The 27185-nt window shown below is 37.2% G+C and overlaps 1 protein-coding gene across 2 annotated transcripts in view; it reads right to left on the bottom strand.

The window, feature by feature from the left end:
- IL6ST (interleukin 6 signal transducer (gp130, oncostatin M receptor)) overlaps nucleotides 1-21592 on the bottom strand; it is a 36682-nt gene extending 15090 nt beyond the window's left edge. For both annotated transcript variants that reach the window (XM_006874652.1, XM_006874651.1), the window contains exons 1-7: nucleotides 21529-21592; nucleotides 16885-17190; nucleotides 15589-15709; nucleotides 11280-11446; nucleotides 10124-10278; nucleotides 7031-7190; nucleotides 849-931 (exon numbers count right to left, since the gene is read on the bottom strand). In XM_006874652.1, the coding sequence (XP_006874714.1) occupies nucleotides 849-931; nucleotides 7031-7190; nucleotides 10124-10278; nucleotides 11280-11446; nucleotides 15589-15709; nucleotides 16885-17190; nucleotides 21529-21592 (1056 nt within the window). The remainder of the gene's footprint in view (nucleotides 1-848; nucleotides 932-7030; nucleotides 7191-10123; nucleotides 10279-11279; nucleotides 11447-15588; nucleotides 15710-16884; nucleotides 17191-21528) is intronic.
- Between the last annotated feature and the right edge of the window lie 5593 nt (nucleotides 21593-27185).

Below are 27185 nucleotides of genomic sequence, written 5' to 3' on the forward strand. Positions count from 1 at the left end.
CACCATCACCACCATGACGCACTCTAGAAAATTCAAACACAAAAAGTGTTGTTGTTGTTAAGTGCTGTTGAGTCAGTTCTGACTCACAGTAACCTTAAATAGGGTTTCAAGGAGTGGCTACTGGGTTTGAACTACCAACCTTGCAGTTAGAAGAACATCCTATAGCACCACACCAGGACTCCAAGATAAAAAACATACTTATGACTTTACACTTTTTGAGAACTGTGCTAAAATACCTAAGAGGCAGTATGAACATGATTTCTATATGTTGTTGTTAAGTGATATTGACTTGGTTCTGACTCATAGCAACCCTGTATAGGGTTCCTGAGGCTTTAAAACTCTGAAGGAGAAGAAAAAGCCTCATCCTTCTCCCTAGGAATGGCTGGTTTCCTGTGGTTCTAAGTTCAGTACTTATTGCATTAAACACAGTTAACAAGAACTTTGCTGATAAATATATATATAAACACTTTAATCATAATAACATATAAAATGAATTGTTGTTGTGTTCCGACTCACAGCGACCCTATATAGTGTTTCCAAGGAGTGGGTGGTGGCTTTGAAATGCCAACTTTGTGGTTAGTAATCCAGTAAAGAGCTCTGGTAGTGTGGTGGTTACGAATCGGGCTGCTAATCTCATGGTCAGCAGTTCAAAACTACCAGCTGTTCCGTGGGAGAAAGATGAGGCTTTCTGCTCCCATAAAGATTTATAGCCTTGGAAACCCTGAACAGGGTCGCTATGAGTCGGAACTGACTCCACGGCACACAACAACAACAACAGCTTATCCTACAGAGCTACTCCAAAAATGAAGTACATGAGATAAAATAGAAACATGTAATTTTTTTTTTACCTTCCACATGAGTTTTACATGTCTATAGCCATGTGTATGCAATGGATCTATCTTATACCAGAAACTTGGTTCCTTGGATGGTCCTATAAAAAAGAGACACATACTTTTTAAAATAAAAAAATTTTAAACATTAAAATAAAATCCTATAGGTTATTCTTTTATTTTGTTTTTAATAGTCTTGCTGTCAACTGCAGTGGTTAGGTAACTTCCCAAGCTTACAAGAAAGGAAATAACGAAGAGCAGAGCAGTAATAAATAAAACAGAAAAGTAGAAAGAATCATTGAGTCTAGAAGTTGGTTCTTCGAAAGGATCAATAAAATTGACAAGACACTGGACAAAATGACAAAGGAAAAAATGAGAATATGCAAATAATCAAATTAAGAAATGTGATGGGTGACATAACACCAGAACCAACTGAGATAAACAGGACCATAACAGATGATGAAAAAGTACATTTGAAAACCTAAGAGAAACGGGCAAATTTCTAGAAACACACTACCTAAACTAACATACATACGCAGAGGCAGAAAACTTAAAATAGAGCCACAAGAAAAGAAGAAATTAAATGTCTTTAAAAAACACCCAATAAAAATGCTCTGGGAAAGATGGTTTCATTGTAGAATTCTACCAAGCATTCAGAAAAGAGCTGCAACTCAAATTAATCCAGAACAAAGAAAAGGAATGAGGAGAACAAACAAGATGGTGGACTGGGTAGAAGTGCAGTGAGGCGCTCTGCCAGCAACAACACAGAATACTGGACCACACAGGCTCAGGGGATGGTCCCAGAACTCTGAACCACATATAAAGGAATATTTAAAGCCAAGAACAGAATAAATTTATAAGAACAGAGGATCTGGGAGGTCAGTCTACGATCAAAACAATTACAATGTTAAAGGTAAACATAGAGAAACAGAGATCCAGGTGGTGGGAAGGTCAGGCAGATTACTGGATAAAATGTTGTTTGTTGTGTTGTTGTTAAGTGCCGTCGAGTCGGTTCCGACCCATAGCGACCCTGTACAGGGTTTCCGAGGGGGTAGCGTAGTGGTTACGAATCAGGCTGTGAACCGCAAGGTCAGCAGTTCGAAACTACCAGCGGTTCCACGGGAGAAAGAGGAGACGTTCTGCTTCCGTAAAGATTTACAGCCTCGGAAACCCTGTGCAGGGTCGCTATGAATCGGAACCGACTCCACGGCACTTAACAACAACAACTAATTGATATAGACTGTCTTAAATGGAGGGAAGAACTAATGGAATATAGTAAGGTAACCACAATGGGGTTGGGGTGGGGGGGTTTACTTTGGGTGTTGGGGAGGGCAATCCAAGAAGGGGGGAGGAGGCAAGAACAAGATAGATAGGGGAACACTGAGACAGGTTTGCATGGCCTAGTGGGACAGAGGTAAATAGTGATGCATACTCAACTGTGGAACAACAGGGCTCTGGGATACAGGGATCTAGGTATAGCCTGAAGAGGATAAATAATACTAAAATCCTTGACTGCCTTATGAATATTAGTTTCCCTTGCCTACTATTGTAAAATAGACACTTGAGTGGGATAGAAAGGAATGTTGGGAACATGATTAGAGAAAATTCGTAAGCCCGCCTTCAGCCTGTAACTGATTGGAATACCTAAAAGGGGTTCTACAACTTGCCCAGCGAAATAGGCATCAAGCAAAGCTTTTACAGAGTATAGGACCTTAGGTGGAATCCTGAGTCCCATCTAGATTATGAGGTGAGACATTCCCACTAGAAAGGACAAGCAGACTGGAACAGCTACAGTGACAGAAGATACATCTTCTTCATGATGAACCTGACCTATACTCAGAGCGGCAGTTACTTACTCTAAATACCAACAGAGAGGGAAAGAGTCTTCACATCAAGTATCAATGCTATCTCCTCTGAGCACAGGGTAGATAGGGACGGGCAAATTAGACATTGGATACCTAAAATGTGGGGGCAATAAAGGCACGAAGTGACTGGTTTACAAGGTTTCAAGGGGGAGTTCAGTTTAAGAGTATGGGGGAAAGAAAGAGTCCCCAATGAATAGCTGTCATCTTGTCTATATGGGTCTGGTGAAAAGAGATGGGGATAAGATTCATAAGGCTCAATAGTGAATAATTTTTATCATGACTAATCACGACTGTCACAATTGTAAAGGTAGAAGTTTTGAAACAAAAAAAGGGAGTGGTTAATCTTACAGACCAGAAACAGAGGACTCTAGGAACATCAAGAGAGGAACGCACAAATCGAATACGGGACCTTATCCAGAGAAGCAGCAGTGTCAGAGATGGAGGTAGAGATGGGGAGCGGCTGAGGACTCTAGATTCATGGACTAAGAAGAGAAGGACTAAGAGCTGGTGGCCAGGAGCAGACTTGCAGAATGTGCCCTTTGGAGATGTAAATTATTATATATGCCTGAGTGGGTTTTTTTGTTGTTTGTTTTTTAAAAAAGCTAAAGTGGATAGAGAAAAATACTGTTAACTGATGGTACATGGAGGGGATTATAATCAATGTAATGAAACAAGGCATATGATTTGTTGAATGTAAAACTGATGATATGCCCTGTAAACTTTCACTCAATCCACAATAAAAACCTTAAAAAAAAAAAAAAACTAATGGGGAAAAAAAAGAAAAGGAATGATATTCCTGAATTTATTCCATGAAGTCATCATGATCTTGATAACTCATAGCTTAAAAAGAAAATTACGAACTAAATCCCTCATGAATACAGATGTAATTCACAATAAAATCTTGGCAAAAAAAACTATAGCCAACAGAATATTAAAAAAAATAAATAAATAACATGGTATTCATACCACCCAAGGACATATTCAACATTAGGAAATCAATCGATGTAGTTTCAGCACACAAATAAAACAAAGCAAATGAATAACATGAGCATCTTTCCTGATAAAAACGCTCAGCCAAAAGGGAATACAAGGGAATTTTCTCAACACAACTACAGGAATAAAACCAGCATCCAGCATTATTTGCAGTGGAGACAGACTGAAAAAGAAAAGGAATGAGACAAAGTTGCCCATGATCACCACAGTTATTCAGTATTGTATTGGAAGTAGCCAGAGCAACAAGACAAGACAGGGAAACAAAGGGCATCCAGATTGGTAAGGAAGAAGAAAAGTGATTTCTATTTACAGATGACATGACCCTATATATAGAAAATTCCAGAGAATCCGCAAATAAGTTACTGGAACAAATAGAAAAGTTCAGCAAAGGGGTTGTTGTTGTTGTTAAGTGCCATTGAGTCGGTTCCGACCCATAGCGACCCTGTACAAGGTTTCTGAGGCTGTAACTCTTTACGGGAGCAGAATGCCTCATGTTTCTCCTGCGGAGCGGCTGATAGTTTCAAACTGCCGGCCTTAAGGTTCACAGCCCGATTCATAACCACTACGCTACCAGAGCAAAGGGGTAGCATACAATATTACCATACAAAAATCTGTAGGATTCCTTTGCACAAACAGGAAATCAAGAGAAAACCATTTACACCCCAAATGTATAAAATACCTCGTAATCAATGTAACCAGGACCATAAAAGACTTGTCTGAGGAAAACTACAATACAATACCTACAAGAAACCAAACGAGACCTACATAAAACATACCATGCTCATGGATTGGATGACTAAACATTATGAAAATGTCAAAACTACCCAATGGTATCTATAGATCTCAAAAATGTTCTTTAATGAATTGGAAAACTATTCTCCAATTTTATTTGGAAATGAAAGAGGCCTCAAATAGCTGAAGCAACATTGAAGAAGAAACACTAAGTAAGAAGCCTTACACTTCCTGATCTCATGGCAATCAAAAAAGCCTGGTACTTGCTCAATGATGGATAGATACATTGACCAGTGGAAAAGAAGTGAGATCCCAGAAGTAAATCTATCCATGTATGGTCAACTGATCTTTGACAAAGGATCAAAGTCCACTCAATGCAGACAAGAAAGTTTCTTACAAATGGTGCTGGCAAAAACTAGACATCCATTTGCAGAAAAATGACACAGGATCCATATACAAAAAATAACTCAAAATGGATCAAAGATCTAAACATTAAATATAAAATTATACAGTTCCCAGGGACAAATCTATAGATCTGAATCCATCAAACATAACTAAAAATATACAAAGAAAGATAAACTAGAAACATGGGACTTCCTAAAAACAACAACAACCACCATGGCAAACAACAAATGCTGATGAGGTTATGGGGAGACTGCAATTTTTATAAACTGATGGTAGAATTTGTACAACCATGGGAAACAGTATGGCAATTCCTCAAAAAGCTGGAGATAGAAATTCCATATGCTCCAGAAATCCTATTCCTATGTATATATCCAAGAGATCTATGAACAGTAACTAGAAGACATGCACATCCATGTTCACTGCAGCATTATTCACAACAGCAAAAAGAAATCATCTAATTGTCTATCAGATAACTAAATAGACAAATTGTGGTACGTACACAGAGTGGAATACTGAATAACAAAAAAGAATGAGGAATCTGGGAAACATTTTATAGCATAAATAAAGATTATGCTGTGTGAACTCAGTCAATCATGAAAGGACAAGTATGAAAGGTAAATGAAGACAATGAATATAGAACACCAACAGCACACATGCTGCTACATATACAATTCTGCAACAACAGTATTAGTAACCAAAAATGTGTGACTTAGTTACAGAAGTAGATATGTATACAATACAGATGTTGATACCATATGGAAGCATCCATGTGCATATACAGGTACAGTTATGGGCACCTGCATATACATATTGCAATGTGCTGCAATACAAAAGTACTTTAAAAAGCTTGTAGAAATATGGAATTAAATAACAGATTTTTTCCATGAACTTTTGAAGCCCTCTCATACATTCATTTACAATATAGAGCACATAGGGGACCCAGTTATGGACTTATCTAACTAGCTGGCAGAACTGAGTTACTAGACTTGGGGGACATCTAGGTCAATTGTCAGTTCTACATCTTAGGTAAGTAGCATCTGGGGTTCTACTGGCCATCTAAAGAACTTTGGGTATCTTTCTATCTGGAGCAAAGGCAAGTGAAGGAACTGGAAGATTCAAGGAAGGAATCAGTCCACAGGCGCAATGGCCCACAGAAACCACAGCCTCCTCTATCCTATGATCAGATGACTTAGATGGTACCTGGCTACCACAATTACTGACTTCTCAGACTAGGGACATAACCATTGAGTTAGTCCGACTCGTAGCGATCCTGTATAGGGTTTCAAAGGAGCAACTGGTGAGTTTGAACAGTCAACCTTCAGGTTCAAACCACCCTGTGATCCAGTGCTTCATCCTACAAAGTCACACCAGGATTCCCAGGGGCATAATAGGAGGGCCTGATTAGAAAGGGATAAAAACATAAAATAAAATTCAAAGTCATAACCAAGACCAGAGTCACTGGACTTACAGAGACTAGAGGAACCTCCCAAACTGTCCTAAAATGCCCTTTTAATCTGGGTTTGAAACCACTTCTTCAGGAGGTCACTTTCAGCCAAATAATAGATTGGTCTATAAAATAAACAATAATACCCACAGGAATGTGCTCTTAAGACAGTCAACTACATGAGGCCAAATGGGCAAGATTTTCCCAGAAGCAAAGATGCAACGGCAAGGAGAGCCTGGGAAACTGGAGAGATGGAAACAGGAAAGGCAGGGAAATGGGAAGAATGCTAACACATTGTGGGGATAGCAAGCAATGTCATGGAACAAACTGTATATATTGTTGAGAGGAAAACATACTTGCTGTGTAAACTTTTACCTAAAACACAATAAAATGTTCAACAATGAAAAAGAACAATGGAATGGAAATAAGAACCATAGGAAGTGAGGTAATTCTTGTTACATGGAGGTGATTGCAATCAATGTAAGGAAAAAAAGTGTATGAGTTGTTGAATATATAACATTGATGATCTTCTCTGTAAAGCTCAGTCAATTCACAAGACAGTTTTTCAAAAAATAAGATGGCAGGAGTATGTGAAAATGTACCACTTATTACAATTAAATGCAAATAGATGATCGATTCATTGTACAATCAACTCATGAGTTAATCATATACTGCAGTTATTGAAATATTAAAGTCAAACAAGTAATTCAGAGCTAGAATTCCAACACCTTTATTTCTACATATACTTAATTTACACTTACTTGCTTCGTAAGTGGTCCCACTTGCTTCTTCACTCCAGTCACTCCAGAATCCCCTACCGTCTCCCTTCATACAACGAATCCTAAATACATATTCTGTAAAGGGTTTAAGGTACTGGACAGTGAATGAAGATCTGCTGGATGATGTATCTTCTTGAGGAATCTGAACCAAAGGAAATAAATGAACAACAATATCAGCATTTTATAAGGTGTATAAAACAGAAATCTATTTAATGTAACAAGACTAATAAATTAATATAATGCTTTGGAAAGAAATAAATGTAAATCAAAAAACAGTGAGTGAAAAAACAAGTCAGTAAAGTTACTAGGTTTGGAAAGGATCTATACTTTTCTCTTCTATGGAGTCTATCACCCTCAGGACCCAGGAAAAAAAAAAGGTATGCTGCAATTAGAATAAATTCAAGTAAAGGGTCTATGGGCAAAGTATCGGAAAGTTTCCTCAGAAAGGGCAGTCAGTACTCGAGGGCTTTAACAGTAGGGAACTATTATCACCCTAGTCTCTAAAGGATGAGGAAGTACCAGAGCTGCAAAAGAAGTCAGCTGAGAGGCACAGATAATTCCAGGGAGAGAGAAGGGAAAATAAAAACACTGATCTTCCTCTCATCTATTCCTCCTCTATCCTGTTAGGGCTTCACCTCTCATTTGCCAAACTTCACAAGGAAGTTAGAAGGAACAGAAATCCACTGATGGAATCCATACAGTATCCCAAGACAAAGAGTGGGGTGGAGAACGGTGGGATACAGAACTGAACAGGCAAAACACAAAAGGAGGTATTCAGTCCTATCTTCCTTTGGTTCTTTCTCTGACTCTGAGATTTCAATATTGGGTACAATATAGATGTCAGTCTTTTTTTTTTTTTTTTAACCACTAAATTAAGATTCTTGATATTAAAAAATATTTAAGAACCTCAGGTATGTATCCACTTGGTACAATATCATTAATTCAATTTTATTTGTGTTGCTTTTTAAAATTACATTTTGAGCCCTTTAAAAAAGTGGGTAGAAGACACAAATAGTAAATTATTTCTTAATGAGCTAGTTAGTGTAAGCAGAGAAACAAAAACATAAGCATATGTACAAATGGAAGCATAACAAAGAATAGTATGGGCAACTGAATGCTCTAGTAGCAGTCTTCTGAAGGCTCTAAACATTTCTTCTCATGACAGCATCAAGACTGGGTGGTGATGCTGAGTGCCATCAAGTTGATTCCCACTCCTATTGTTTGTATACCTAGAGAACAGAGCAGAACTGCCCCATAGCATTTTCTGATGTGGCACTATAGGACAAACACTGCACTGGTAACCACAAGGTTGGCAGTTCAAACCTACCAGCCACTCTTCAGAAACCCCATGCAGGGTCATGGTGAGTCGGAACCAACTACACGGCAAACAACAACATTCTTTACGGGACCAGATCACCAGATCTTTCCTCCCACAGAGCTGCTGTTGGGTTTGAAATCACCAACCTTTTGGTTAGCAACTGAGGGCATGCACACATTGTGCCACCAAGACTCTATCTGTAAAGGGTTAGCTAGGCAGTAAATATTTCTTAAGTTCTGTGGCCCAGATGGTCTCTGTTGCAACTAACTACACCTGCTCTTCACATCGACATGGTTAGGGTCCAAGGACCAGGTTGTTTAGTGAAAACCAGGATGTTATGCAAAAATGGAGGATGACCATATCAGATCACAAAATGGATGATGACATCATTACATAATTGCCTAATGATATCATAACATAACTAAGAATCATGGTCCAGTCAAATTGATACATAACATTAACCATCACAACCAGTGTTACTTTCACTTAGCACCTTGGCGTTCATTACTGCCAAGCATGTGCCGTTAATGAGCAAAATAATCAGATTTTTTTTACTATTGCAGTAAATGCACAACATTGGATAACAAGATATGTGAGGAATGGGTATATTCAACTATGCCATTGTTGTTGTTATGTGCCCTGGAGTCGGTTTCGACTCATAGCGACCATCTACAGGGTTTCCGAGGATATAAATCTTTACGAGAGCAGAAAGCCTCATCTTGCTCCCAAGGAACAGCTGTTAGTTTCGAACTGCTGACCTTGCGGTTAGCAGCCTGATTTGTAACCACTACGCTACCAGAGCAAGGAAAAAAAGCCATAGAAAATACATTAATGAATGTGGCTGCTTTCCAATAAAATTTTATTTACAAAAAACAAGACTGAGCTGGATTTGGACCATGAGTCTTTACTAACTCCTCTGGTAGCATAGTGGTTACGAATCGGACTGTGAACCACAAGGTCAGTAGTTCAAACCTACCACAGCTGTTCCGCAGGTGATGAGGCTTTCTGCTCCCATAAAGATTTACAGCCTCGGAAACCTTGTACAGGGTCGCTATGAGTCGGAACCAACTCCACAGCACATAACCATCAACCACTCTACTTTATTCATATCACTTTATTTTTTTTTACCTTTACATAACTGACTTTTTTACTTGTATTCCTTACATCTTTGATCAAAGATGATATTCCCTGTCCCTCTACATGGAGTCCTGGTGTGGTGCTGTGGTTAATGCGCCAGACTGCAAAGCCATTTGAACTGCAAGGTTGGCGGTTCAAACTCACCAGATGCTCCTTGGAAACCCTATACAGGGTTGCCATGGGTTGGAATCCACTCAACGGCACTTAACAACAACAATCCCCCTACATGGAGTCCTAGTGTGGTGATGTAGGATAAGCACTATACTGTAAGGTGGGTTAAGGTGGGTTTGAACTTTAAGGTTGATGGTTCAAACTCACCAACTGCTCCTCAGAAACCCTAAACAGAGTGGCTGTGAATGGGAACTGATTTGACGACACTTAACAATAACAACATCATCACCCTACAAACTTTCATATTTCACCTCAAGGTGCCTAAATATGGAAAGGCTGTGTTTTCTATCTGGATTTCTTCCTGTTTGATTTGTTTGAAGTAAAGATCCGGAAGAAGTGTCAAGCATAGTACCTCATGTAACCAGAAACTTAAAACATTCAGAAAATGAAACTATTTAGGTTAAATTGTCTATAAGAAAGATTACTGAAATAAACAACTTTCAATTTACCTGGCTCCATGTTGATGCATCCTTGGTCCTATATTGAATGTTGTATTTCAGACTCATAAAACTTTCAATATTTGGGTTGATCCACGTCAATTTTAAGATACTAGACAGTTCCTCTGAGTATCTGATTGATAAATTACGTGGTGGATTGGGCTTCACTGAAGAAAATAAATCTTAATGTTACCATGTTTTACTTTTAAAACTTCATGTATAAACTAAAATACACTGTTTCTTTACTTCACAATATTCATGTAGTTTTACCAAAATTACTAATTACTCTGAAAATAATGCTATGTCATACTATTATAATGGAAAGGAAGCTTTCTAAAGAAACTTTAGTTTCCTTGTCAGTTCACTTCATTTATTAATCTTTTCATGTCAGGATATGAAAAGACAATTAAATGATTAAATCTAATCAAAGGGTCTTTGATTAGAGAAATGAGCAGAAACACTGGTGTCCCTCTAGAAAGTCAATAAGCAAATGCCTTGGCATTTCTCTTCAATTAGGACATGGACAAGATTGTTTCCTTGAAAATTAATATGGATGGACTATCACTGTCAGCTCTATTTTCAGCACCATCTTGTCCTTTTTTAAAATGAATATCATTTATAAACTGATTTCTCTGAGACCTTGTCCCCATGAACTTCTTGTAAAGCATTAATGGTTTCACCATTCCACCAAAGCTTTACCATAAATTTGATGTGTTCTTGCTTCAATTTTAGCAGACGTCATGTTGCTCTATTACGGTTCTTTCAAATTTATGTCTTATCCTTAATGTCTCAAACAAGGTTCTGTTCAGATTGTTATAACGTGAGTACAAGTTTCTTTGATGAAAAAAAAAAAAACACCTGAAATCCATTTCTTTTTCATAATACGTAATGTCTTGGAATTTTTGAAGATCCCTCATATAAAATTAAAAAAAACAACAATAGACAATGATTGAGAATTGTGCAAATAATACATTCTAAATGAAAACAACTGTAAGGGTAGAATTATGGATATTTTTCTTTTCTCAGATTTTTTAAACATTATTGATAAAATGGCTTTGTAAATAAGATAAATGGTTTCTACATTAATTAAAATCTGAAAACTATTTTAGATTATAAGCCAATGCATAATCTGAAGAAAATAAATTACTTAAATTCAGGTTTATATTACCTTTATCTATAGGATCAAAATTGATATGATCTGATGTAATCTTCCCAAGGGCATTCTTTGCTTCTACCCAGACTTCAATGTTGACGAAATATATAGGAGAATTATCAAGAGTACATGAGTTTGGAATGTCATGCTTTGCTTTACAATCAGCAAACTTCTCTGTTGCCCTAAATACAAAGTTAGAAGACTCAGTCAATAAAAACAGATTTTTAATAATTAGCATTAAAAAGGTTATACTTTTTTTTTTAACTAAAAAAGTTAAAAGATCCAGATTGGTACACAAAGTTTGAAATGAATTGCTCATTACTAAAAAGGAGTCCTGGTGTGGCGCTTTGGGTTAATGTGCCAGACTGTAAAGCCATTTGAACTGCGAGGTCAGCAGTTCAAGCTCACCAGCTACTCCTTGGAAACCCTATACAGGGTTGCTATGGGTCAGAATTGACTTGATGGCACTTAACAACAACAAAAGCAAGTACAACTGCTTATAAATTAATCTTTCTTTAAAACTGAGTTTGACATATATCTTAAGATGCAAAATTATTTTCAAATTTTAAATTTACATTTCAGAATTTCTATCCTTCCTCTCCTCTCCAATCATTATTTTTATCTATTACCTTAGACTTCTGGCGTGGCGCTAATAAAGGCAAGGTTGGCAGTTCAAACCTACCAGCTGCTCCTTGGAAACCCTACTCAGGGTTGCTATGAGTTGAAACTGACTCAACGGCACTTAACAACAACATCCTCCCTCTCCTCGCTAATCAGGATTTTGATCTATTACCATGAGTTCACAGGACTGTTTTTTCCCCCCCTTTCCTGAAATGGAATTCTTACTATATAAAAAATATCTTTCTGTAAGCAATATACATGTTTTCTAAGCATAATATGCTAGGAGTGGCAGGAGGGTAGGGATAAGAAATAGAAAATTTGCTTAGTTTCTTTCTAGTTATCCCCAGAGTGCACTCAGCCAACCTTATTCTGAACATAAAAGCTTTACTCACTGTGTATGAATTATACCTCAAAATACTTTTTAAAATAGAAGGATTGACACAAATGAGCCTTGTGGTGGAAGAGGGAGAAAGTCAATCTTAAAAGCAGATACTGGTCTACTATGGGATGAAAACAAATTAACTATTTGTTGGCATTATTGGGAGCCAGAGTTTTGAGTTAGGCAAAAGGAGATGTAATGAAAACAGAGACAATTAGCTAAAAATGTGCAGTTCTGACTTCAAATTGCAAGTATCAGCATGAGTTCATGTTTAAAAGACAAATACTTGCTAGCTCTTTCAACTGAAAAAGCCTAGAACCAATAACAATCCTACAGCAATGAGTTCTCTAGCTCCCAGAATATGGTCCGTTACTTTATACTAAACGAACAGGGCTCTTTGAAAAGTGGTTGATCCCAGGTCTGGAGAAGGAAATGTAAAAGATGAACCTGGAATATCATGTCATACAAGAAATCAAGAAAGCTATCAAAGTCTAATGAAGTTGTGTCAAAAGGATACAACAACCAACTTCTAGTCAAAGATGGAATAACTTAATATAGCTATTAACTATAATTCATTGAAACATAAATATACTGAAATATAAACTCATAATGAGAGTAAAACCTCTTGTCATTCACCTTTGGGGGATGCTAAGGAACCAACTCATTATAAAACTGGTTAACATAGGGAAATATTGATATTATTTGGCCTTATTGGTACCTCAGAGTAACTAATAATAAAGGGAAGTATTCCTTAAGTATTTTCAGATAAAACAGAAGAAATGACAAAACACCACCATTTTTAAACTCATAAATAATAAGCTCTGGTAGCATAATAGTTATGAATCGGGCTGTGAACCTTAAGGTCAGCGGTTCGAAACTACCAGCCGCTCCACGGGAGAAAGATGAGGCTTTCTACTCCCGTAAGGATTTACACCCTCGGAAACCCTGTACAGGGTCGCTATGGGTCGGAACCGACTTGATGGCACTTAACAACAACAACATGGTTATTCAAATTCTTAGGTAAAAAAACAGCATGATTAAATGTCAGAAATATTCTGCTGAGTCACGAACACCTTTCACAGAAGGTATGCAAGTACGATTCCATTTGTATGTTATTTCAGAACATAGAAAAATAATTTATGGTAAGGACAAAACCTCATGGGAGTGGAATGGTGGCAGGGAACACTTGGGAAAAGACATGAGGGAACTTTCTGGGGAAGTTAGCTATGAGTTGGAACCTACTCAACAACACTTGACAACAATGATAATGAATACTGAATTATTTAGGGATTTAGTATACTACCATCAAAAATTTACTTTGAAATTCAGCATAAAAAAATGATAGATGGCAAGGAGGCTCACAGGTAAATTTATGTATGATAAAACAATTGTAGTAAAATGTTAATTGTAGAATTCAAGTAATGGACAGATTTCTGGTGTGGCACTACAGAATTAGTATTGGACTGTGAACCACAAGGTTAACAGTTTAAACTCACTAGTTGCTCTGTAGAAACCTTATACAGGGTCACTGTGAGTCGGAACTGACTTGATGGTACTCAACAACAAAACAACAACTTCTTATACAGATAGATAGGAGGGATAACAATCCAAGTGAGGGACACACAACAGACCCGTCAACCACTGAGACCACAGGGGTAGTATTTACACAAGGACAAAGTACAGAAAGGTTGGGAAAAATGAGGAATGGGAACAAGATACAGAGAGGAAATAGGATACATGGTTATTAAATCAAGGAGATTATAATTATTGAGATTAAACTAAGTGTACAGCTTGTTGAATGTAAAATTGATGATATGTTCTGTAAACCTTTACTCAATGCACAATAAAAATTTTTTGAAAAATCTGGTATGGGGTACATATGTGATAAGACTGGTAAGAGCAGATAATTATTGAAACTGGATGATGGATAGATGGGAATATTCTTCCTACTTGTAAGTTTGGGATGCTTTAAAATGTTAAAAATTTACATTTAATATTACTACTTAATAGAATACAGTTGCAGCAGTATATCCACAGAGAACTACCAGAAATTCAAGCCGGATTCAGAAGAGGACATGGAACGAGGATTACCACTGTTGACATCAGACGGATCTTGGCTGAAAACAGAGAATACCAGAAAGATATTTATTTGTGTTTTATTGACTATGCAAAGGCTTTCAACTGTGTGGATCATAAACTATGGTATGGGGTACATAGGAGATAAGACTGGCAAGAAAAACATTGCAAAGAATAGGAATTCTAGAAATCTTAATTGTGCACATGAGGAATTGTACATAGACCAAGAGGCAGTCATCTGAATAGAACAAGGGGACACTGAATGGTTTAAAATCAGCAGAAGTGTGTGGCAGGGTTGTATTCATTCACCATACGTGTACAATCTGTATGCTGAACAAATAATCCAAGAAACTATACTATATAAACAAGAAGAGGACATCAGGATTGGAAGAAGGCTCATCAACAGCCTATGACACACATATGACAAAACCTGGCTTGCTGAGAGCAAAGAGGATTTGCAGATGAAAATCAAAGAGCACAGCCCTCAGCACAGAATACAACTCAATGCAAAGACAATGAAAATCCTTACACAGAGGCTAATAAACAACATGAAAAATGGAGAAAAGATTGAAATTGTCATGGCTTTCATTTTACCTGTATATACAATCAATGCTCAAAAAAAAGAGAATCAAATGAAATATTGCACTTTGCAAATGTGCTGCAAAAGATCTCTTTAAAGTATTACAGAGCAAAGATGTCACTTTAAGGACTAAGGTGTACCCGACCCAAGTCATGGTGTTTTCAGACACCTCTTATGTATGTGAAAGCTGGACAATAAAGAAGGAAGACTGGAGAATAATTGATACCTTTGAACTACATTACTGGTGAATACTGAAAGTACCATGGACTGCTAGAAGAATGAACAAATATGTCTTAAAGGAAATATCCCAGAATGCAAGAGTGTTGAGACTTTGTCTCATTTACTTTGAGACTTTATCTCATTTACTTTGGATGTTTTTTGAAGAAGCTGTCCCTGGAAAAGGATATCATGCTCAGTAAAGTAGAGGGTCAACAAAAAAAGAGGAAGCCCCTCAACAAGATGTACTGATGCAGTGGCTGCAACAATGGGGCTCAAATATTAACAAGTGTGAGGATGGTGTAGGACCTGGTAGTGTTTCATTCTGTTGTGTATAGGGTCACTATGAATTGGAGACAATTTGATAGCATCTCACATCAATAACTTGAAAGAATAAAATCCTCAACAAATTATTAATACAACCAAAATACAGTAAACTTAAAATAACCTACCATTCAGATTTTAAAGTATAGGTTGTTTCCAGAAAGGTGTACCTTCCAGGATCCCAAGTACACATCATATTTTTTTCCTCAATGACAATACAATCCAAATTTTTAGGCTTTTCTGGAGGCACTAAGAAAAGTAAGTAGCAGTAAAAAACAACAGTTTTATATCCACACAAGACATTTAACCTAAAATTAGATTAAAAAAATGCAAACCCAAGCAAAATGAAATGAAATACTGGTTACTAATAAGTTATTTTCTATTTAAATGCAAACTTATTTTTAGATAGTAATATACATTTTGCGTCATAATGGTATAATGATCATTTACTAGTTTATTTCAAGTTAATTTTCTAGAAAAAACACACCTTTATTTATAACTACTGACGGTATCAACTAGCTTGATTATGCTTACTCTAAAAAACATTTACCTATGCCACCAAGTAAAAGCAAAAATGACTGTTTATAACTCTCATCTTTATACTGTTTCCCAAACAATGTTGAAGGAAAAACAATGTCAAAATTGATCATCTATCTGGATTATAAGAAGTTTACTAGATTGACTCTGAAGGGTGTTCTATAGTATTGATTCACCTTCACTTAGCTGTGTCATTTCTCAGTCATGAAGAATATACTGAAAGTTATGATGAATACAGTCAAAGATTTCAACTTAATACTTTCTTGGGGGGGCCTCACATATGGAATATTGTTCTAGAAATTGACAAGATGCTTGAATTTCAAAGATAAAAAGCTTCATGCTACTTTCTAGATTTTGGTATATTAATAATGCAAATGTAGTTTCTAATTCTGAGATTTTTCTCATTTTTTAATGAATGTATCCTAAAGTCACAGAAACCACAAAATTATTCAATTTCATAAAGACCAACAAACTACAATGAAAATATAATTCACTAGTCATGCTAAGTCCTGATGTGGCACTACAGGACAATGTACTAGATTGCAAGGTCAGTTTGAACTGCAAGGTCAGCCGTTCAAACCCACCAATCGCTCCTTGGAACCCCTACACAGGGTCGCTATGCCTTGGAACTGACTTGATGGCACCTCACAACAAAAGTCATGATAAAGAGCACTGGTGGAGTAGTCGGTATGAGTTGGGCTGCTAACTACAAGGTCAGCATTTGCCATCCGTCAGTTGCTCTGCAGAAGGAAGATGAGGCTAATTGCTCCTTTAAAGATAATATAGCCTCAGCAACCCTATGGAACCGTTCTGGGTGGGCACTTATGATTAAATTCGAAATATAATACACCACCTAAACCCTCCAAACAACATAAAACAAAACTTACAGCCTGAAGTTACTGTGATTCCATAAACATTTTGCTGAATTTGTCCAAATATATAAATGTTACAAGTGAGTTGAGTATTTAATAAAGATATATCTGTAAAGGTGACACTAGATGCTGTTCTGTTTATGACAGTATATTGTTCCTTAGGAACAATATCATGGTTCATTTTCCAGAAAATGTTTTCAGCATTTACAGAATAATTGTCCATGCATTTTTCCTTTAGGACACAAACTGCAGTGAAGTTAGAACCAAGTTGTACAACTGGAGATTCAGGGGTGATATAAGCACACGGATCTAGAAGTAAACCTGAAAAGGAACAACAGAGAACATTGAAAATAAGGGGGGGTGGGTACAAAATGACATTTGGCAGGCAGCTAGATACAGAAAAATAAGAAAGTACACATCTATAAATAAATGCTGACAAAATTTAATGTCTACAACATTTGTAAAGAAATACACAATTTAGTAGACAGATGGAGCCGGATTAAGGAAATCTATTTAGTCTTAGGAAACACAACTGTGTGCAGCGTGATTCATATTAGACCCATTACTCCTCTTGCTTTCTTGTTTCAGGCCCAGAATTAAAAGTCTCTCTCTAGTACTGATGGGAAGTGAGACTGGGAAGGGGCAAAGAGAGAGCATGGTGGTGGTGTTAGTTGTGTGCTGTTGAGTATTTTCAGACTCACAGTGACTCTGTATAGGGATTCCTAGGCTGTAAATCTTTATGGGAGCAGGAAATCTCATCTTTCTCCCGCAGAGCAGTTGGTAGATTCGAACTGCTGACCTTGGGTTAACAGCAAAATTAGTAACCCACTACGCTACCAGAGCTCCTGAGTATAAATCACTCATAATGAACAACAAAGAAACAATTAAAACCAAACAAAAGAACAAGATGAGCAAATAAGTACATAAATTTCTTATTAAAGTTTTTAATAAGAATATCTTTCTTATCCATTTATTGGTAAAATAGCAATAAGTTTAACAATAAATGCATAGGATAAATTTATTAAAAAATAATCAGATTGGCTAAAAATAGTAAAATGCAAACATATGTTTTAACTACCACCTACTACATGTTGATACCGCTACTCATCCTGAGTATATTTCATCTGAATTTAAAGACCACCTCAAGGAGCGAGCTGACACATTTGACACTAATGATGGAACGCCAGAGGAGTTGTGGGATAACATCAAAATCATACAAGATGAAAGAAAGCAAAAGGTCATTAACAAGACAGGAAAGAAAAGATCAAAATGGATGCCTGAAACTTGCTCGTGAACAAAGTAGCTAAAGCTAATGGAAGAAATAATAAAGTAAGAGAGCTGAAAAAAAAAAAAAGTAAAAAAACAGCTCGGAAAGAAAGAATTATAATGAAATGTGCACAGGCCTGGAAATAGAAAACCAAAAGGAAAGAACACAATTTGCATTTCTCAAGCTGAAATAACTGTGGAAAAAAAAATTTAAGCCTCAACCTGCAATATTGAAGGAGTTCATGTGCAAAATATTGAATGGTGCAGGAAACATCAAAAAACAATGAAAAAGTGTATGATTTGTTGAATGTGAAACTGATTAACTTGTCTGTAAACCTTCACTAAATTCACAATTAAAAGTTTTAAAAAATGTTTTTTTTTAAAAAAAAGGTGGAAAAAATACACAGTCACTGTGCAAAAAAGAACTGATCTATAGTCAACCATTTGAAGAGGTGACATGTGAACAAGACAAGAACCAATGGTAGGGAAGGAAGAAGTCAAAGCTGCACTGAGGGCATTGGTTAAAAACAACAACAGAACAAGGCTACAGGAATTATAGTGAAACCAACTGAAATGTTTCAACAACAAACTGATGCTACACTGGAAGGACTCACTAATTTACGCCACAGGTACCTTCAAATGAACGTTGTATAGGGTTTCTGAGGTGTGGTTGGTGGGTTTAAACTGCTGATCTTGCAGCTAGCAGTCCAGGGCTTAACTTACAGCACCACCATCAATATCTCTAATTAGCCTCCTCCAACCCCCAACTAGATTCATGGTGTGGCACTATAGCACTGGACTGCGAACCACAAGAACTGTGATTCAAACCCCCAGCTGCTCCGTGGAAACCCTATACAGAGTTTCTATGAGTCGGAAAAGATTGATGGCAACTAAAAACAAGAGCCCCCAACTGGATAACATTGTGAAGAACAGTGTTCCATAACGGTATTCCACTTAACTGTGCTCAGCAGTTATCTGTATATACATATAGAGAAAGAGGCAGTTGGTTGAACAAAACAGGGGGATACTGAATGGTTTAAAACCAGGAAAAGATGTGTCCCGGGGTTGTATACTTTCACCACGCATGTGCAATCTGTTGTGCTGGGCAAATAATCTGAAAAGCTGAATCATATGAAGAATGAGGCATCAGGACTGGAGAAAGACTATTAACAACCTACAATATGCTCATGATACAAGTTGGCTTGCTAAAGCGAAGAGGACTTAAAAATACTTACTGATGAAGCTCAAAGACTGTAGCCTGCAGTATGGATTGTGCCTCAATGTGGAAATAAAAATACTCACAAGTGGACCAATAAATAATATCATGATAAATGGAGAAAAGGTTGAAGTTGTCAAAGACTTTATTCTGCTTGGATCCATAATCACTCCTGCAAGCAGCAGTGAGGAAATCAAACAACATATTGTATTAGGCAAATCTGCGGCACAAGACCTCTTTCAACAAACTAATGCGGCACTGGCAGCTCCTACTCATCTATGCCAAGATTTTGGAAGACAGCTAGCTGGCCAAATGACTGGAAAAGATTCATATTTGTGCCCATTCTAAAGAGAGGAGACCCAACAGAATGCAGAAATCATGGGGCATTAATATCGCATGCAAACAAAATTTTGCTATACATAACTCAAAAATGGCTGCAACAACATATTGACAGGGAACTTCCAGAGGTTCAAGCTGGATTCAGACAAGATGTGGAATAAGGGATATAATTGCTGATATAAGACAGTTCTTGGCTGAAAGCAGAGAATACCAGAAAGATGTTTTTATCTGTGCTTTATTGACTATGCAAAGGCTTTCAACTGTATGGATCATGACAAGCTATAGACAACACTGCAGAGAGTATGCTAGAATGCTTAATTGTGCTCATAAGGAATCTGTACATAGACCAAGAAGCAGTTGTTCAAACAGAATAAGGACACATTGAATGGTTTAAAATTAGAAAAGGTATGCACCAGGGTTGTATTCTTTCACCATACTTACTTGATCTGCATGCTGTGCAAATAATCCAAGAATCTAGATTATATGAAGAACATGGCCATCAAGAATGGGGAAGACTCATTAACAAACCTGCGATATGCAGATGATACATCCTTGCTTGTTGAAAGCAAAGACAAGCTAAAATACTTATGAAGATCTAACACCACAGCATTCTGTTTGGGTTGCACCTCAATGTAAAGGAAACAAAAGTCCTCACCACTGGGTCAATAAATAACATCAAGTGGAGAAACGATTGACATTGTCAGAGACTTCATTTTGCTTGGATCAATCAGCACTCATGGAAGCAGCCGTCAAGAAATCAAATGACACATTACATTAGGCAATGTTCTGCACAAGACCTCTTGCAACTGTTCAAGAGCAAAGATGTCAGTTTGAGGACTAAGGTACACCTGACATAGCCATGATATTTTCAATAGCCTCATATGCATATGAAAGTTAATCAAAAAATAAGGAAGACCAAAGAAGAATTGATGCATTTGAGTTATGGTGTTGTAAGAGAATATTAAAAGTACCATGGCCTGCCAGAAGAACAAACAAATCTGCGTTGGAAGAAGTACAGAGTATTCCTGTAAAAAGCCAGGATGGCCAGACTTCATCTCTTATACTTCCAACATATTATAAGTAAGAACCAGTTCCTGGAGAAGGAAATCATGCTTGGTAAACTGGAACGTCAGAGAAAAAAAGGAACACCCCCAACGAGATGGGAGTGGCACCATAGCAGCAGCAATAAGCTCAAATGTAGCAATGATTGTGAGATTAGCGCAGGGCTAGGCAGTGTTTCGCTCTGTTGTGCATGAGTGGTACCAACTCAACGGCAAACAACAACAAATGAAGTTCCAGTTTGTAGTCCTTCCACTCAGATCTGTGTGGGTAGGTGTGTCTGCTCCAGCCATTGGAGTGAGCTATTTGACTTCAAAGACTAGGTCATCATTAAAATACAGTTTTCCACTTGAATAGATCACACTCTCTCTCTCTTTTATGGAATATTTGCCCTTGGAACCCAATCACATGCTATATGAAAGCCAAGGCCACATATGTGTGCTTTGGCTACCAGTGGCAGCAAGTCCTTAGCTTACAGCCAGCAGTGAACAAATCTGCCGATGACTGTAGCCCCCGTCTGAGTTTTCCAGCTAAGGGTCCCATTATCATAAAGCAAACATGAACCAGTCTGCCTGTACCTGACTGTATTCTTGATCCACACAAACCACCATAGATAACATATGATTACTGTTGTTTCAAGCCACGGTATTTTGGGGTAATTTTTGAGATAGTAAACTCCTTAATATTTTGAGGCATTAACTTCTTAATAATTTCAATATTTTTACTAACAATTTGGGGAAGACATAGAAGATACGCTTACCAAGTTTCATGAAACTTACCTAAAGACTCAGTGGTGAGGAAAATAAACGAGGCTTGCACTATCTCAGTCCACAAAATTAGCATCTTGTATAGAGATTTCTGTAAAAGACACATGGAATATTGTTTTTAATATTTCTTCTCTTATACACATAAATAAAAAGTTGCTAAAATTCCTATAAGAATGCTGAAAACAAGTATTTGAAATATTTTCCTTTATTTCCATGGAAGCTATGGCTATGTAAAACACTAGAAGATATAATTTATATTTTAAGATTAATTAAAAGAGCACCAAGTAAAACGACAAAAATGACCAAAATTAGACAAAAGTATGTATTACAAGTTTGTACTCAATTACCAACATTGTGACTCAGCTGACTGTTAGCAGTTACATTTATTAAGAAATATAATCAGACTCTTAGTGTAACACGAACTATTATGACTCTGTGCAGCTAAAGTTTATCTTCTATCCTTAAAAATTTTATGGGGGCCAGATTTCTTAAGGTGTCCATTTATTGCTAGAAACAATTAAATTTGTTGGCTTTCTATGGCATATAACATTAATTCTGAAACTACCATGCAAAATAATGAATGAGTACATCACTTAATGTGGGGCACAAAACAACCTGAAATAATATTCTAATTCAGATACATGAAACTGACACACATAATTATAATTTTTTATAGATTTTATGCCATCAGATCATACTGATTATCCCAAGTAATATCTAACAATTATCTTCAGATATGTAAATGTCTTCATCAAATATTTTTTTGAATTAGTTACACTGATACTTACATTGAAAAAAAAAATCACTTTATAGAGTACAAAGTATATTCATTTTTTTAACATAACCATGTTCTTGAGTGCTTTCAAGTCGATTCTGACTCATAGCAATTACATGTGACACAGCAAACTCTTCATAGGGCTTTCCAGACTGTAATCATTATGGGAGCAGTGAAGTTCCTTATCTTTCCTTCTATTTTTCCACAAATTATTGAAGCTTCCTAGTAATTCCCTAATATCAAATACCAAATCAGTACTGATATTATTTATTCAAATTTCCTTGCTTCATAATTTGTTTTAAACAATTTGTTTTTATCAGGATACAAAATAGGTTTACATGCTGCATTTGAGAGATTTGTCTCAAAAATCCACTTGAATCTGCAGGTTGTCCTTTCCTTTTTTCCCCTTGATATTTTTATTTTGAAAGAATTAGGTCTGTTGTCCTATAAATATTCTCACATTCTAGATTTTGCTGACTGTATCGCCACGATGTTATCATTCATGTTCTCCCTACATGTGGGGCTTTTAAAAACGACACATGTGCCTGGGTTTCACCTAACAAACGGAATCTCTGGGGGTGAGGTCCTGGCATATGTACCGCTTCCTAAACTTCTCAGGTGATCCTAATGAGCAGCAATGTGAGTCTTACTACCCAAAGATTCTTATCTACTACAGTTTTTCAGAAAATCAGACTTAAAAATCTATGTAATAATTTCTCATTAAAGGAAAAAAATACGTAACTAATAAACTCCCATTCTTCTTCAGTTCCAGTTTCACCACTATTTGAATTTGTCATGTACATCTTATGCTTCCATTACATACGTTGTTGCTGCCACTGTTAAGTACCATTAGTCAGTTCTGACTCATAGCAACCCTGTCTAGCATTTACAAGGAACACCTGGTGGATGTGAACTGTTGGCTTTGTGGTTGGCAGTCCTACAGTGCTACACCAGTAGTCTATTATACATGGTTATGTGCCATGGAATCAGTTCCGACTCATAAGGACCGTGTACATGGTTTCTGAGGTTGTAAATCTTTACAGGGGCAGAAAGCCTCATCTTTCTCCCGCAGAATGGCTGGTAGTTTCACACTGCTCACCCTGAGGTTAGCAGCCCAATTCATAACCACTACGCTCCCAGAGCTCCTTATTAAATCACGTATCACATTAAACTTATTCTAGGAATAAACATTCTTGGCTAAATAGTACCAAAGGAGCTCTGGGAGCATAGTGGTTACTAGTACCAAAGGAGCTCTGGGAGCATAGTGGTTACTAGTCGGGCTGCTAACCTCAAGGTCAGCAGTTTGAAACTACCAGCCATTCCGTGAGAGAAAGATGAGACTTTCTGCTCCCATAAAGATTTACAGCCTCAGGCTGTAAATTATGCAGGCTCGCTATTAATCGGAACTGACTTCATGGCACATCACCAACACCAGACATCACCTTTAGCTCTATATCATGTCAGGATTGTTGTTAAGAGCCATTGAGTCGGTTTCAGCTCATATGCTGTTATTGTTAAATGCCGTCAAGTCAATTTTGACTCATAGTAAGCCTGTATAGGGTTTTCCAAGGCTGATGGATTGGAACTGCCAATCTTGTAATTAACCGTTTAGTGCTTATTCTACAGCACCACATGTTGTTATTAAGTGCCAGTGAGTTGGTTCCTACTCATATAGCAAGCTCTCTATTGGGTTTTTCACAAGTGGCTGGTAGGTTGGGACTGCCAATCATGTGGTTAGCAATCCAGTGCTTATCCTACAGTGCTACACCAAGATTCCAATGGCTATATTATCTGAAACACAGCTCTGAAGAGTTTACTTTGTATTGGGGATGGGGAAAAGGGAACAGGGAGTGAAGGGGTACACACCTGTGCAGAAAACAGAACATCTACATAAACACTGGAGTCCTGGTGGAGCACTGTAGGATAAGCACTGGACTGCAAGGTTGATTTGAATCGCAAGGTGATGGTTCAAATCTGTCAGCTGCTCCTCGGAAACCCTAAACAGGGTTGCTATGAATCAGAACCAACTCGAAGGCACTTAACAACAACAACAACAAAATCACTAAAAAAAAACTGTACCAAAGGCACCGATATGATATGCACAATTCAGAAGTAATGATGAAACCAATCTACCCCTGGAGCAAAGGATAAAAATGCTTTAGTTTTAGTTATGAGAAAACAAAAGTTTGGAGATGGAAAAAGCACATTTTAACAGGGACTACAGCTCTGATGAGTCCTGATGTGGTAATGTAGGATAAGCATTGAAGAACTACTAACGCCAAGGTTAGTGGTTCAAACCCACCAGCCACTCCTTGGAAACCCTACACATGATCGCTATTGAGTCAGAACCAACTCGATGGCACTTAACAACAATAGCTTTGATTGTGCTGAAAGGAAGTAGCCCCTGTTCTGGATATATATACGTATAGCTTTAGAGCAGTAATCTAGAGTCCTATTTCAATAGAGTTCTCTGCTCATCATAATCAGTAAGCTACCTTATTTCTCACTGAATCTCAGTAAGGTATACTAGACAGGCACAGAATAAAAGACTCCTACCATTATACCAACAATCACAGTGTTTCTCAAACATTTCACATGGTTCCCTGAACTTCTTGAATTTCTCATATCCCCTGGTTTCTATGAAACACCACTTTGGTTACCTAGTCACATGACTATGTGGCTGAACTTTCCTTTACTTACTATCTTGTCTCCTATACTGAATTCTCCGCCAACTTTTGTCCCCCAGCTATGAATATACTCCAAAGATAAAAGCATATGGCTTCTATTCACTTTCGATACCAATTTCTTTAGAGACATATGACTTCAACCATTACCTTCAAACAAAATAATTCTGTCTTAGCCTTCCTTGTAGTTCAGTTACCTGGTAGCTTCTTGGAAATTCTGCCTCTGATTCAAATAAATTCAACAGATCTAAAAACAATACACACACACACATTCATGAACACATATATACATAAATGTGTACACACTTTTCAATCACAGCACTTCTTACCTCCATTTAAAAACAACTCACTTTCTCTCTAACTGCCCAAGCCAATAGAGGTCATCATCCTTCACTCTTACCTTTCCATTGCATTCTATTTTTCTTAGTCACAAATTTTACTGTCTTTTCATACAATTTGTCCCTACCATTACCAATCTAATTTAGACACTGATTACCTCACTACTACCTTCCATCTAGGGCATTCTGAACATTAGTGGTGGGTGAATCTTTCTAAAACACTGCCTTAAATATGCCGCTCTTTTCCTCAATAATAATGCCAAACATTTTAGGCATTCAAGGGCCTAAAAAATTGGACCCAACTTACCTGTCAAATCTATCTTCTTCAATATTCAAGTTTCTTTCTCTCCTAAAATTTATTCTTTCCTCAAATCTTCTCCCTCAAGTCATACCACCACTAAACTTTTAGGAAAAATAGCAAGCAATCTGACATCTACTCCCCACCATGCGGAAATCATTTTTGTAGTTTCCCAACTGCAAAGTAAATATTTCAATGCCACACTTCACTTGTCCTCATTATGCTGCTATTCACAATTTGGCTCACCTTTCATCATTCCCTTCTACCATCTCTATAGAGTCTCTGCTAAAGCAGCTGCAAACTATTAGACTTTCTCTTACGCATTTGGTTCTTTTGGAGTTTGTGCTTCTATGTATATTACCCTGCCTCTAGAATGCGTTTCCCTGCCTCTGCTGTTATCATACTAACTCATTAAGAGTCAGGTGATACAGTTCTTCTGTGGAATTTCTCTCCACTATTAGGAACATCTTTGCTCCTAATGTGCCTGTAAGTATATGGGGGCTTCAAAAGGTTTGTGGAAAAATGGAATTTAAAGATAACATAATTTTTCCACAAACTTTTGAAGTGCCCCCTCCATATATAGTTGCCTAACAGGATTTCAAATTATTGCATTGTAATTATTTGTTTATAAGTCTTGATATCATCAGAATCTAATATACAATTTGAGGCACAGAGCATATACTGAAAAGTGCATTTTAAAAGGCCTTTTACAGGTAGAAGACACATGGAGGCACTGAGGAGTTACAGTGAAGAGAGGTAAATACTGTTAACAGGTAGAGTCCTGGAGTGCTGTGGGCTAATGCATCAGACTGCAAAGTCATTTCAACTGCAAGGTTGGTGGTTCAAGCTCACCAGCTGCTCCTTGGAAACCCTGTACAGGGTCGCTATGGGTTGGAATCGACTCAATGGCACTTAACAACAACTGTTAACATGTGGTAATTGGAGGAAACTGCAATCATTGTAATGAAGTGAAGTAAACGATTTGCTGAATGCAAATTTGATTATTTGCTCTGTGAATCTTCACCCAATTCACAGTAAAAAGTTTTAAAAAAAGACCTACTATGGTCATATTATTCTACTGTCACTCAAGTATTCTATATGAAGAGGTAGTATGTACCATGGTGAAGAGCTCAGATTCTGAAGCCAGGCTATCGAGATATATTTTCTGAATCCACTTAAAAGCCATGTAACACTGGACAAGTTAATTAACATCTCTGTGCTTCAGTTTCCTATGTGCAAAAAGAGGATAATAAAAATATCTACCTAGTAACTGTGTGAGTATTAAATAAGTTAATATGAGTAAAGTGCTCAGAACAGTGACTGACATAAAACAAGCATTAAGTATGTGTTAATTATTATAATTAATATATGTTTATTCCTGACCCTTTCCACATACTAATTCTCTGTTCAGAATGTGCTGCCTTCATTTTTCCACTTTCCCAAATGTTTCCCAGGTTTCAAGGCAAAACCTACGATCATCCCTATGATCCCTACGATCATTCCCTAACTTAAATTTCAAGAAGGCTTGCTGGTGTAGTGGTTATACCTTGGGCTGCTAACTGCAAGGTTAGCAG

The sequence above is a fragment of the Chrysochloris asiatica genome, unplaced genomic scaffold (assembly GCF_000296735.1).
Source record: "Chrysochloris asiatica unplaced genomic scaffold, ChrAsi1.0 scaffold00291, whole genome shotgun sequence".
Classification (NCBI taxonomy): domain Eukaryota; kingdom Metazoa; phylum Chordata; class Mammalia; order Afrosoricida; family Chrysochloridae; genus Chrysochloris; species Chrysochloris asiatica.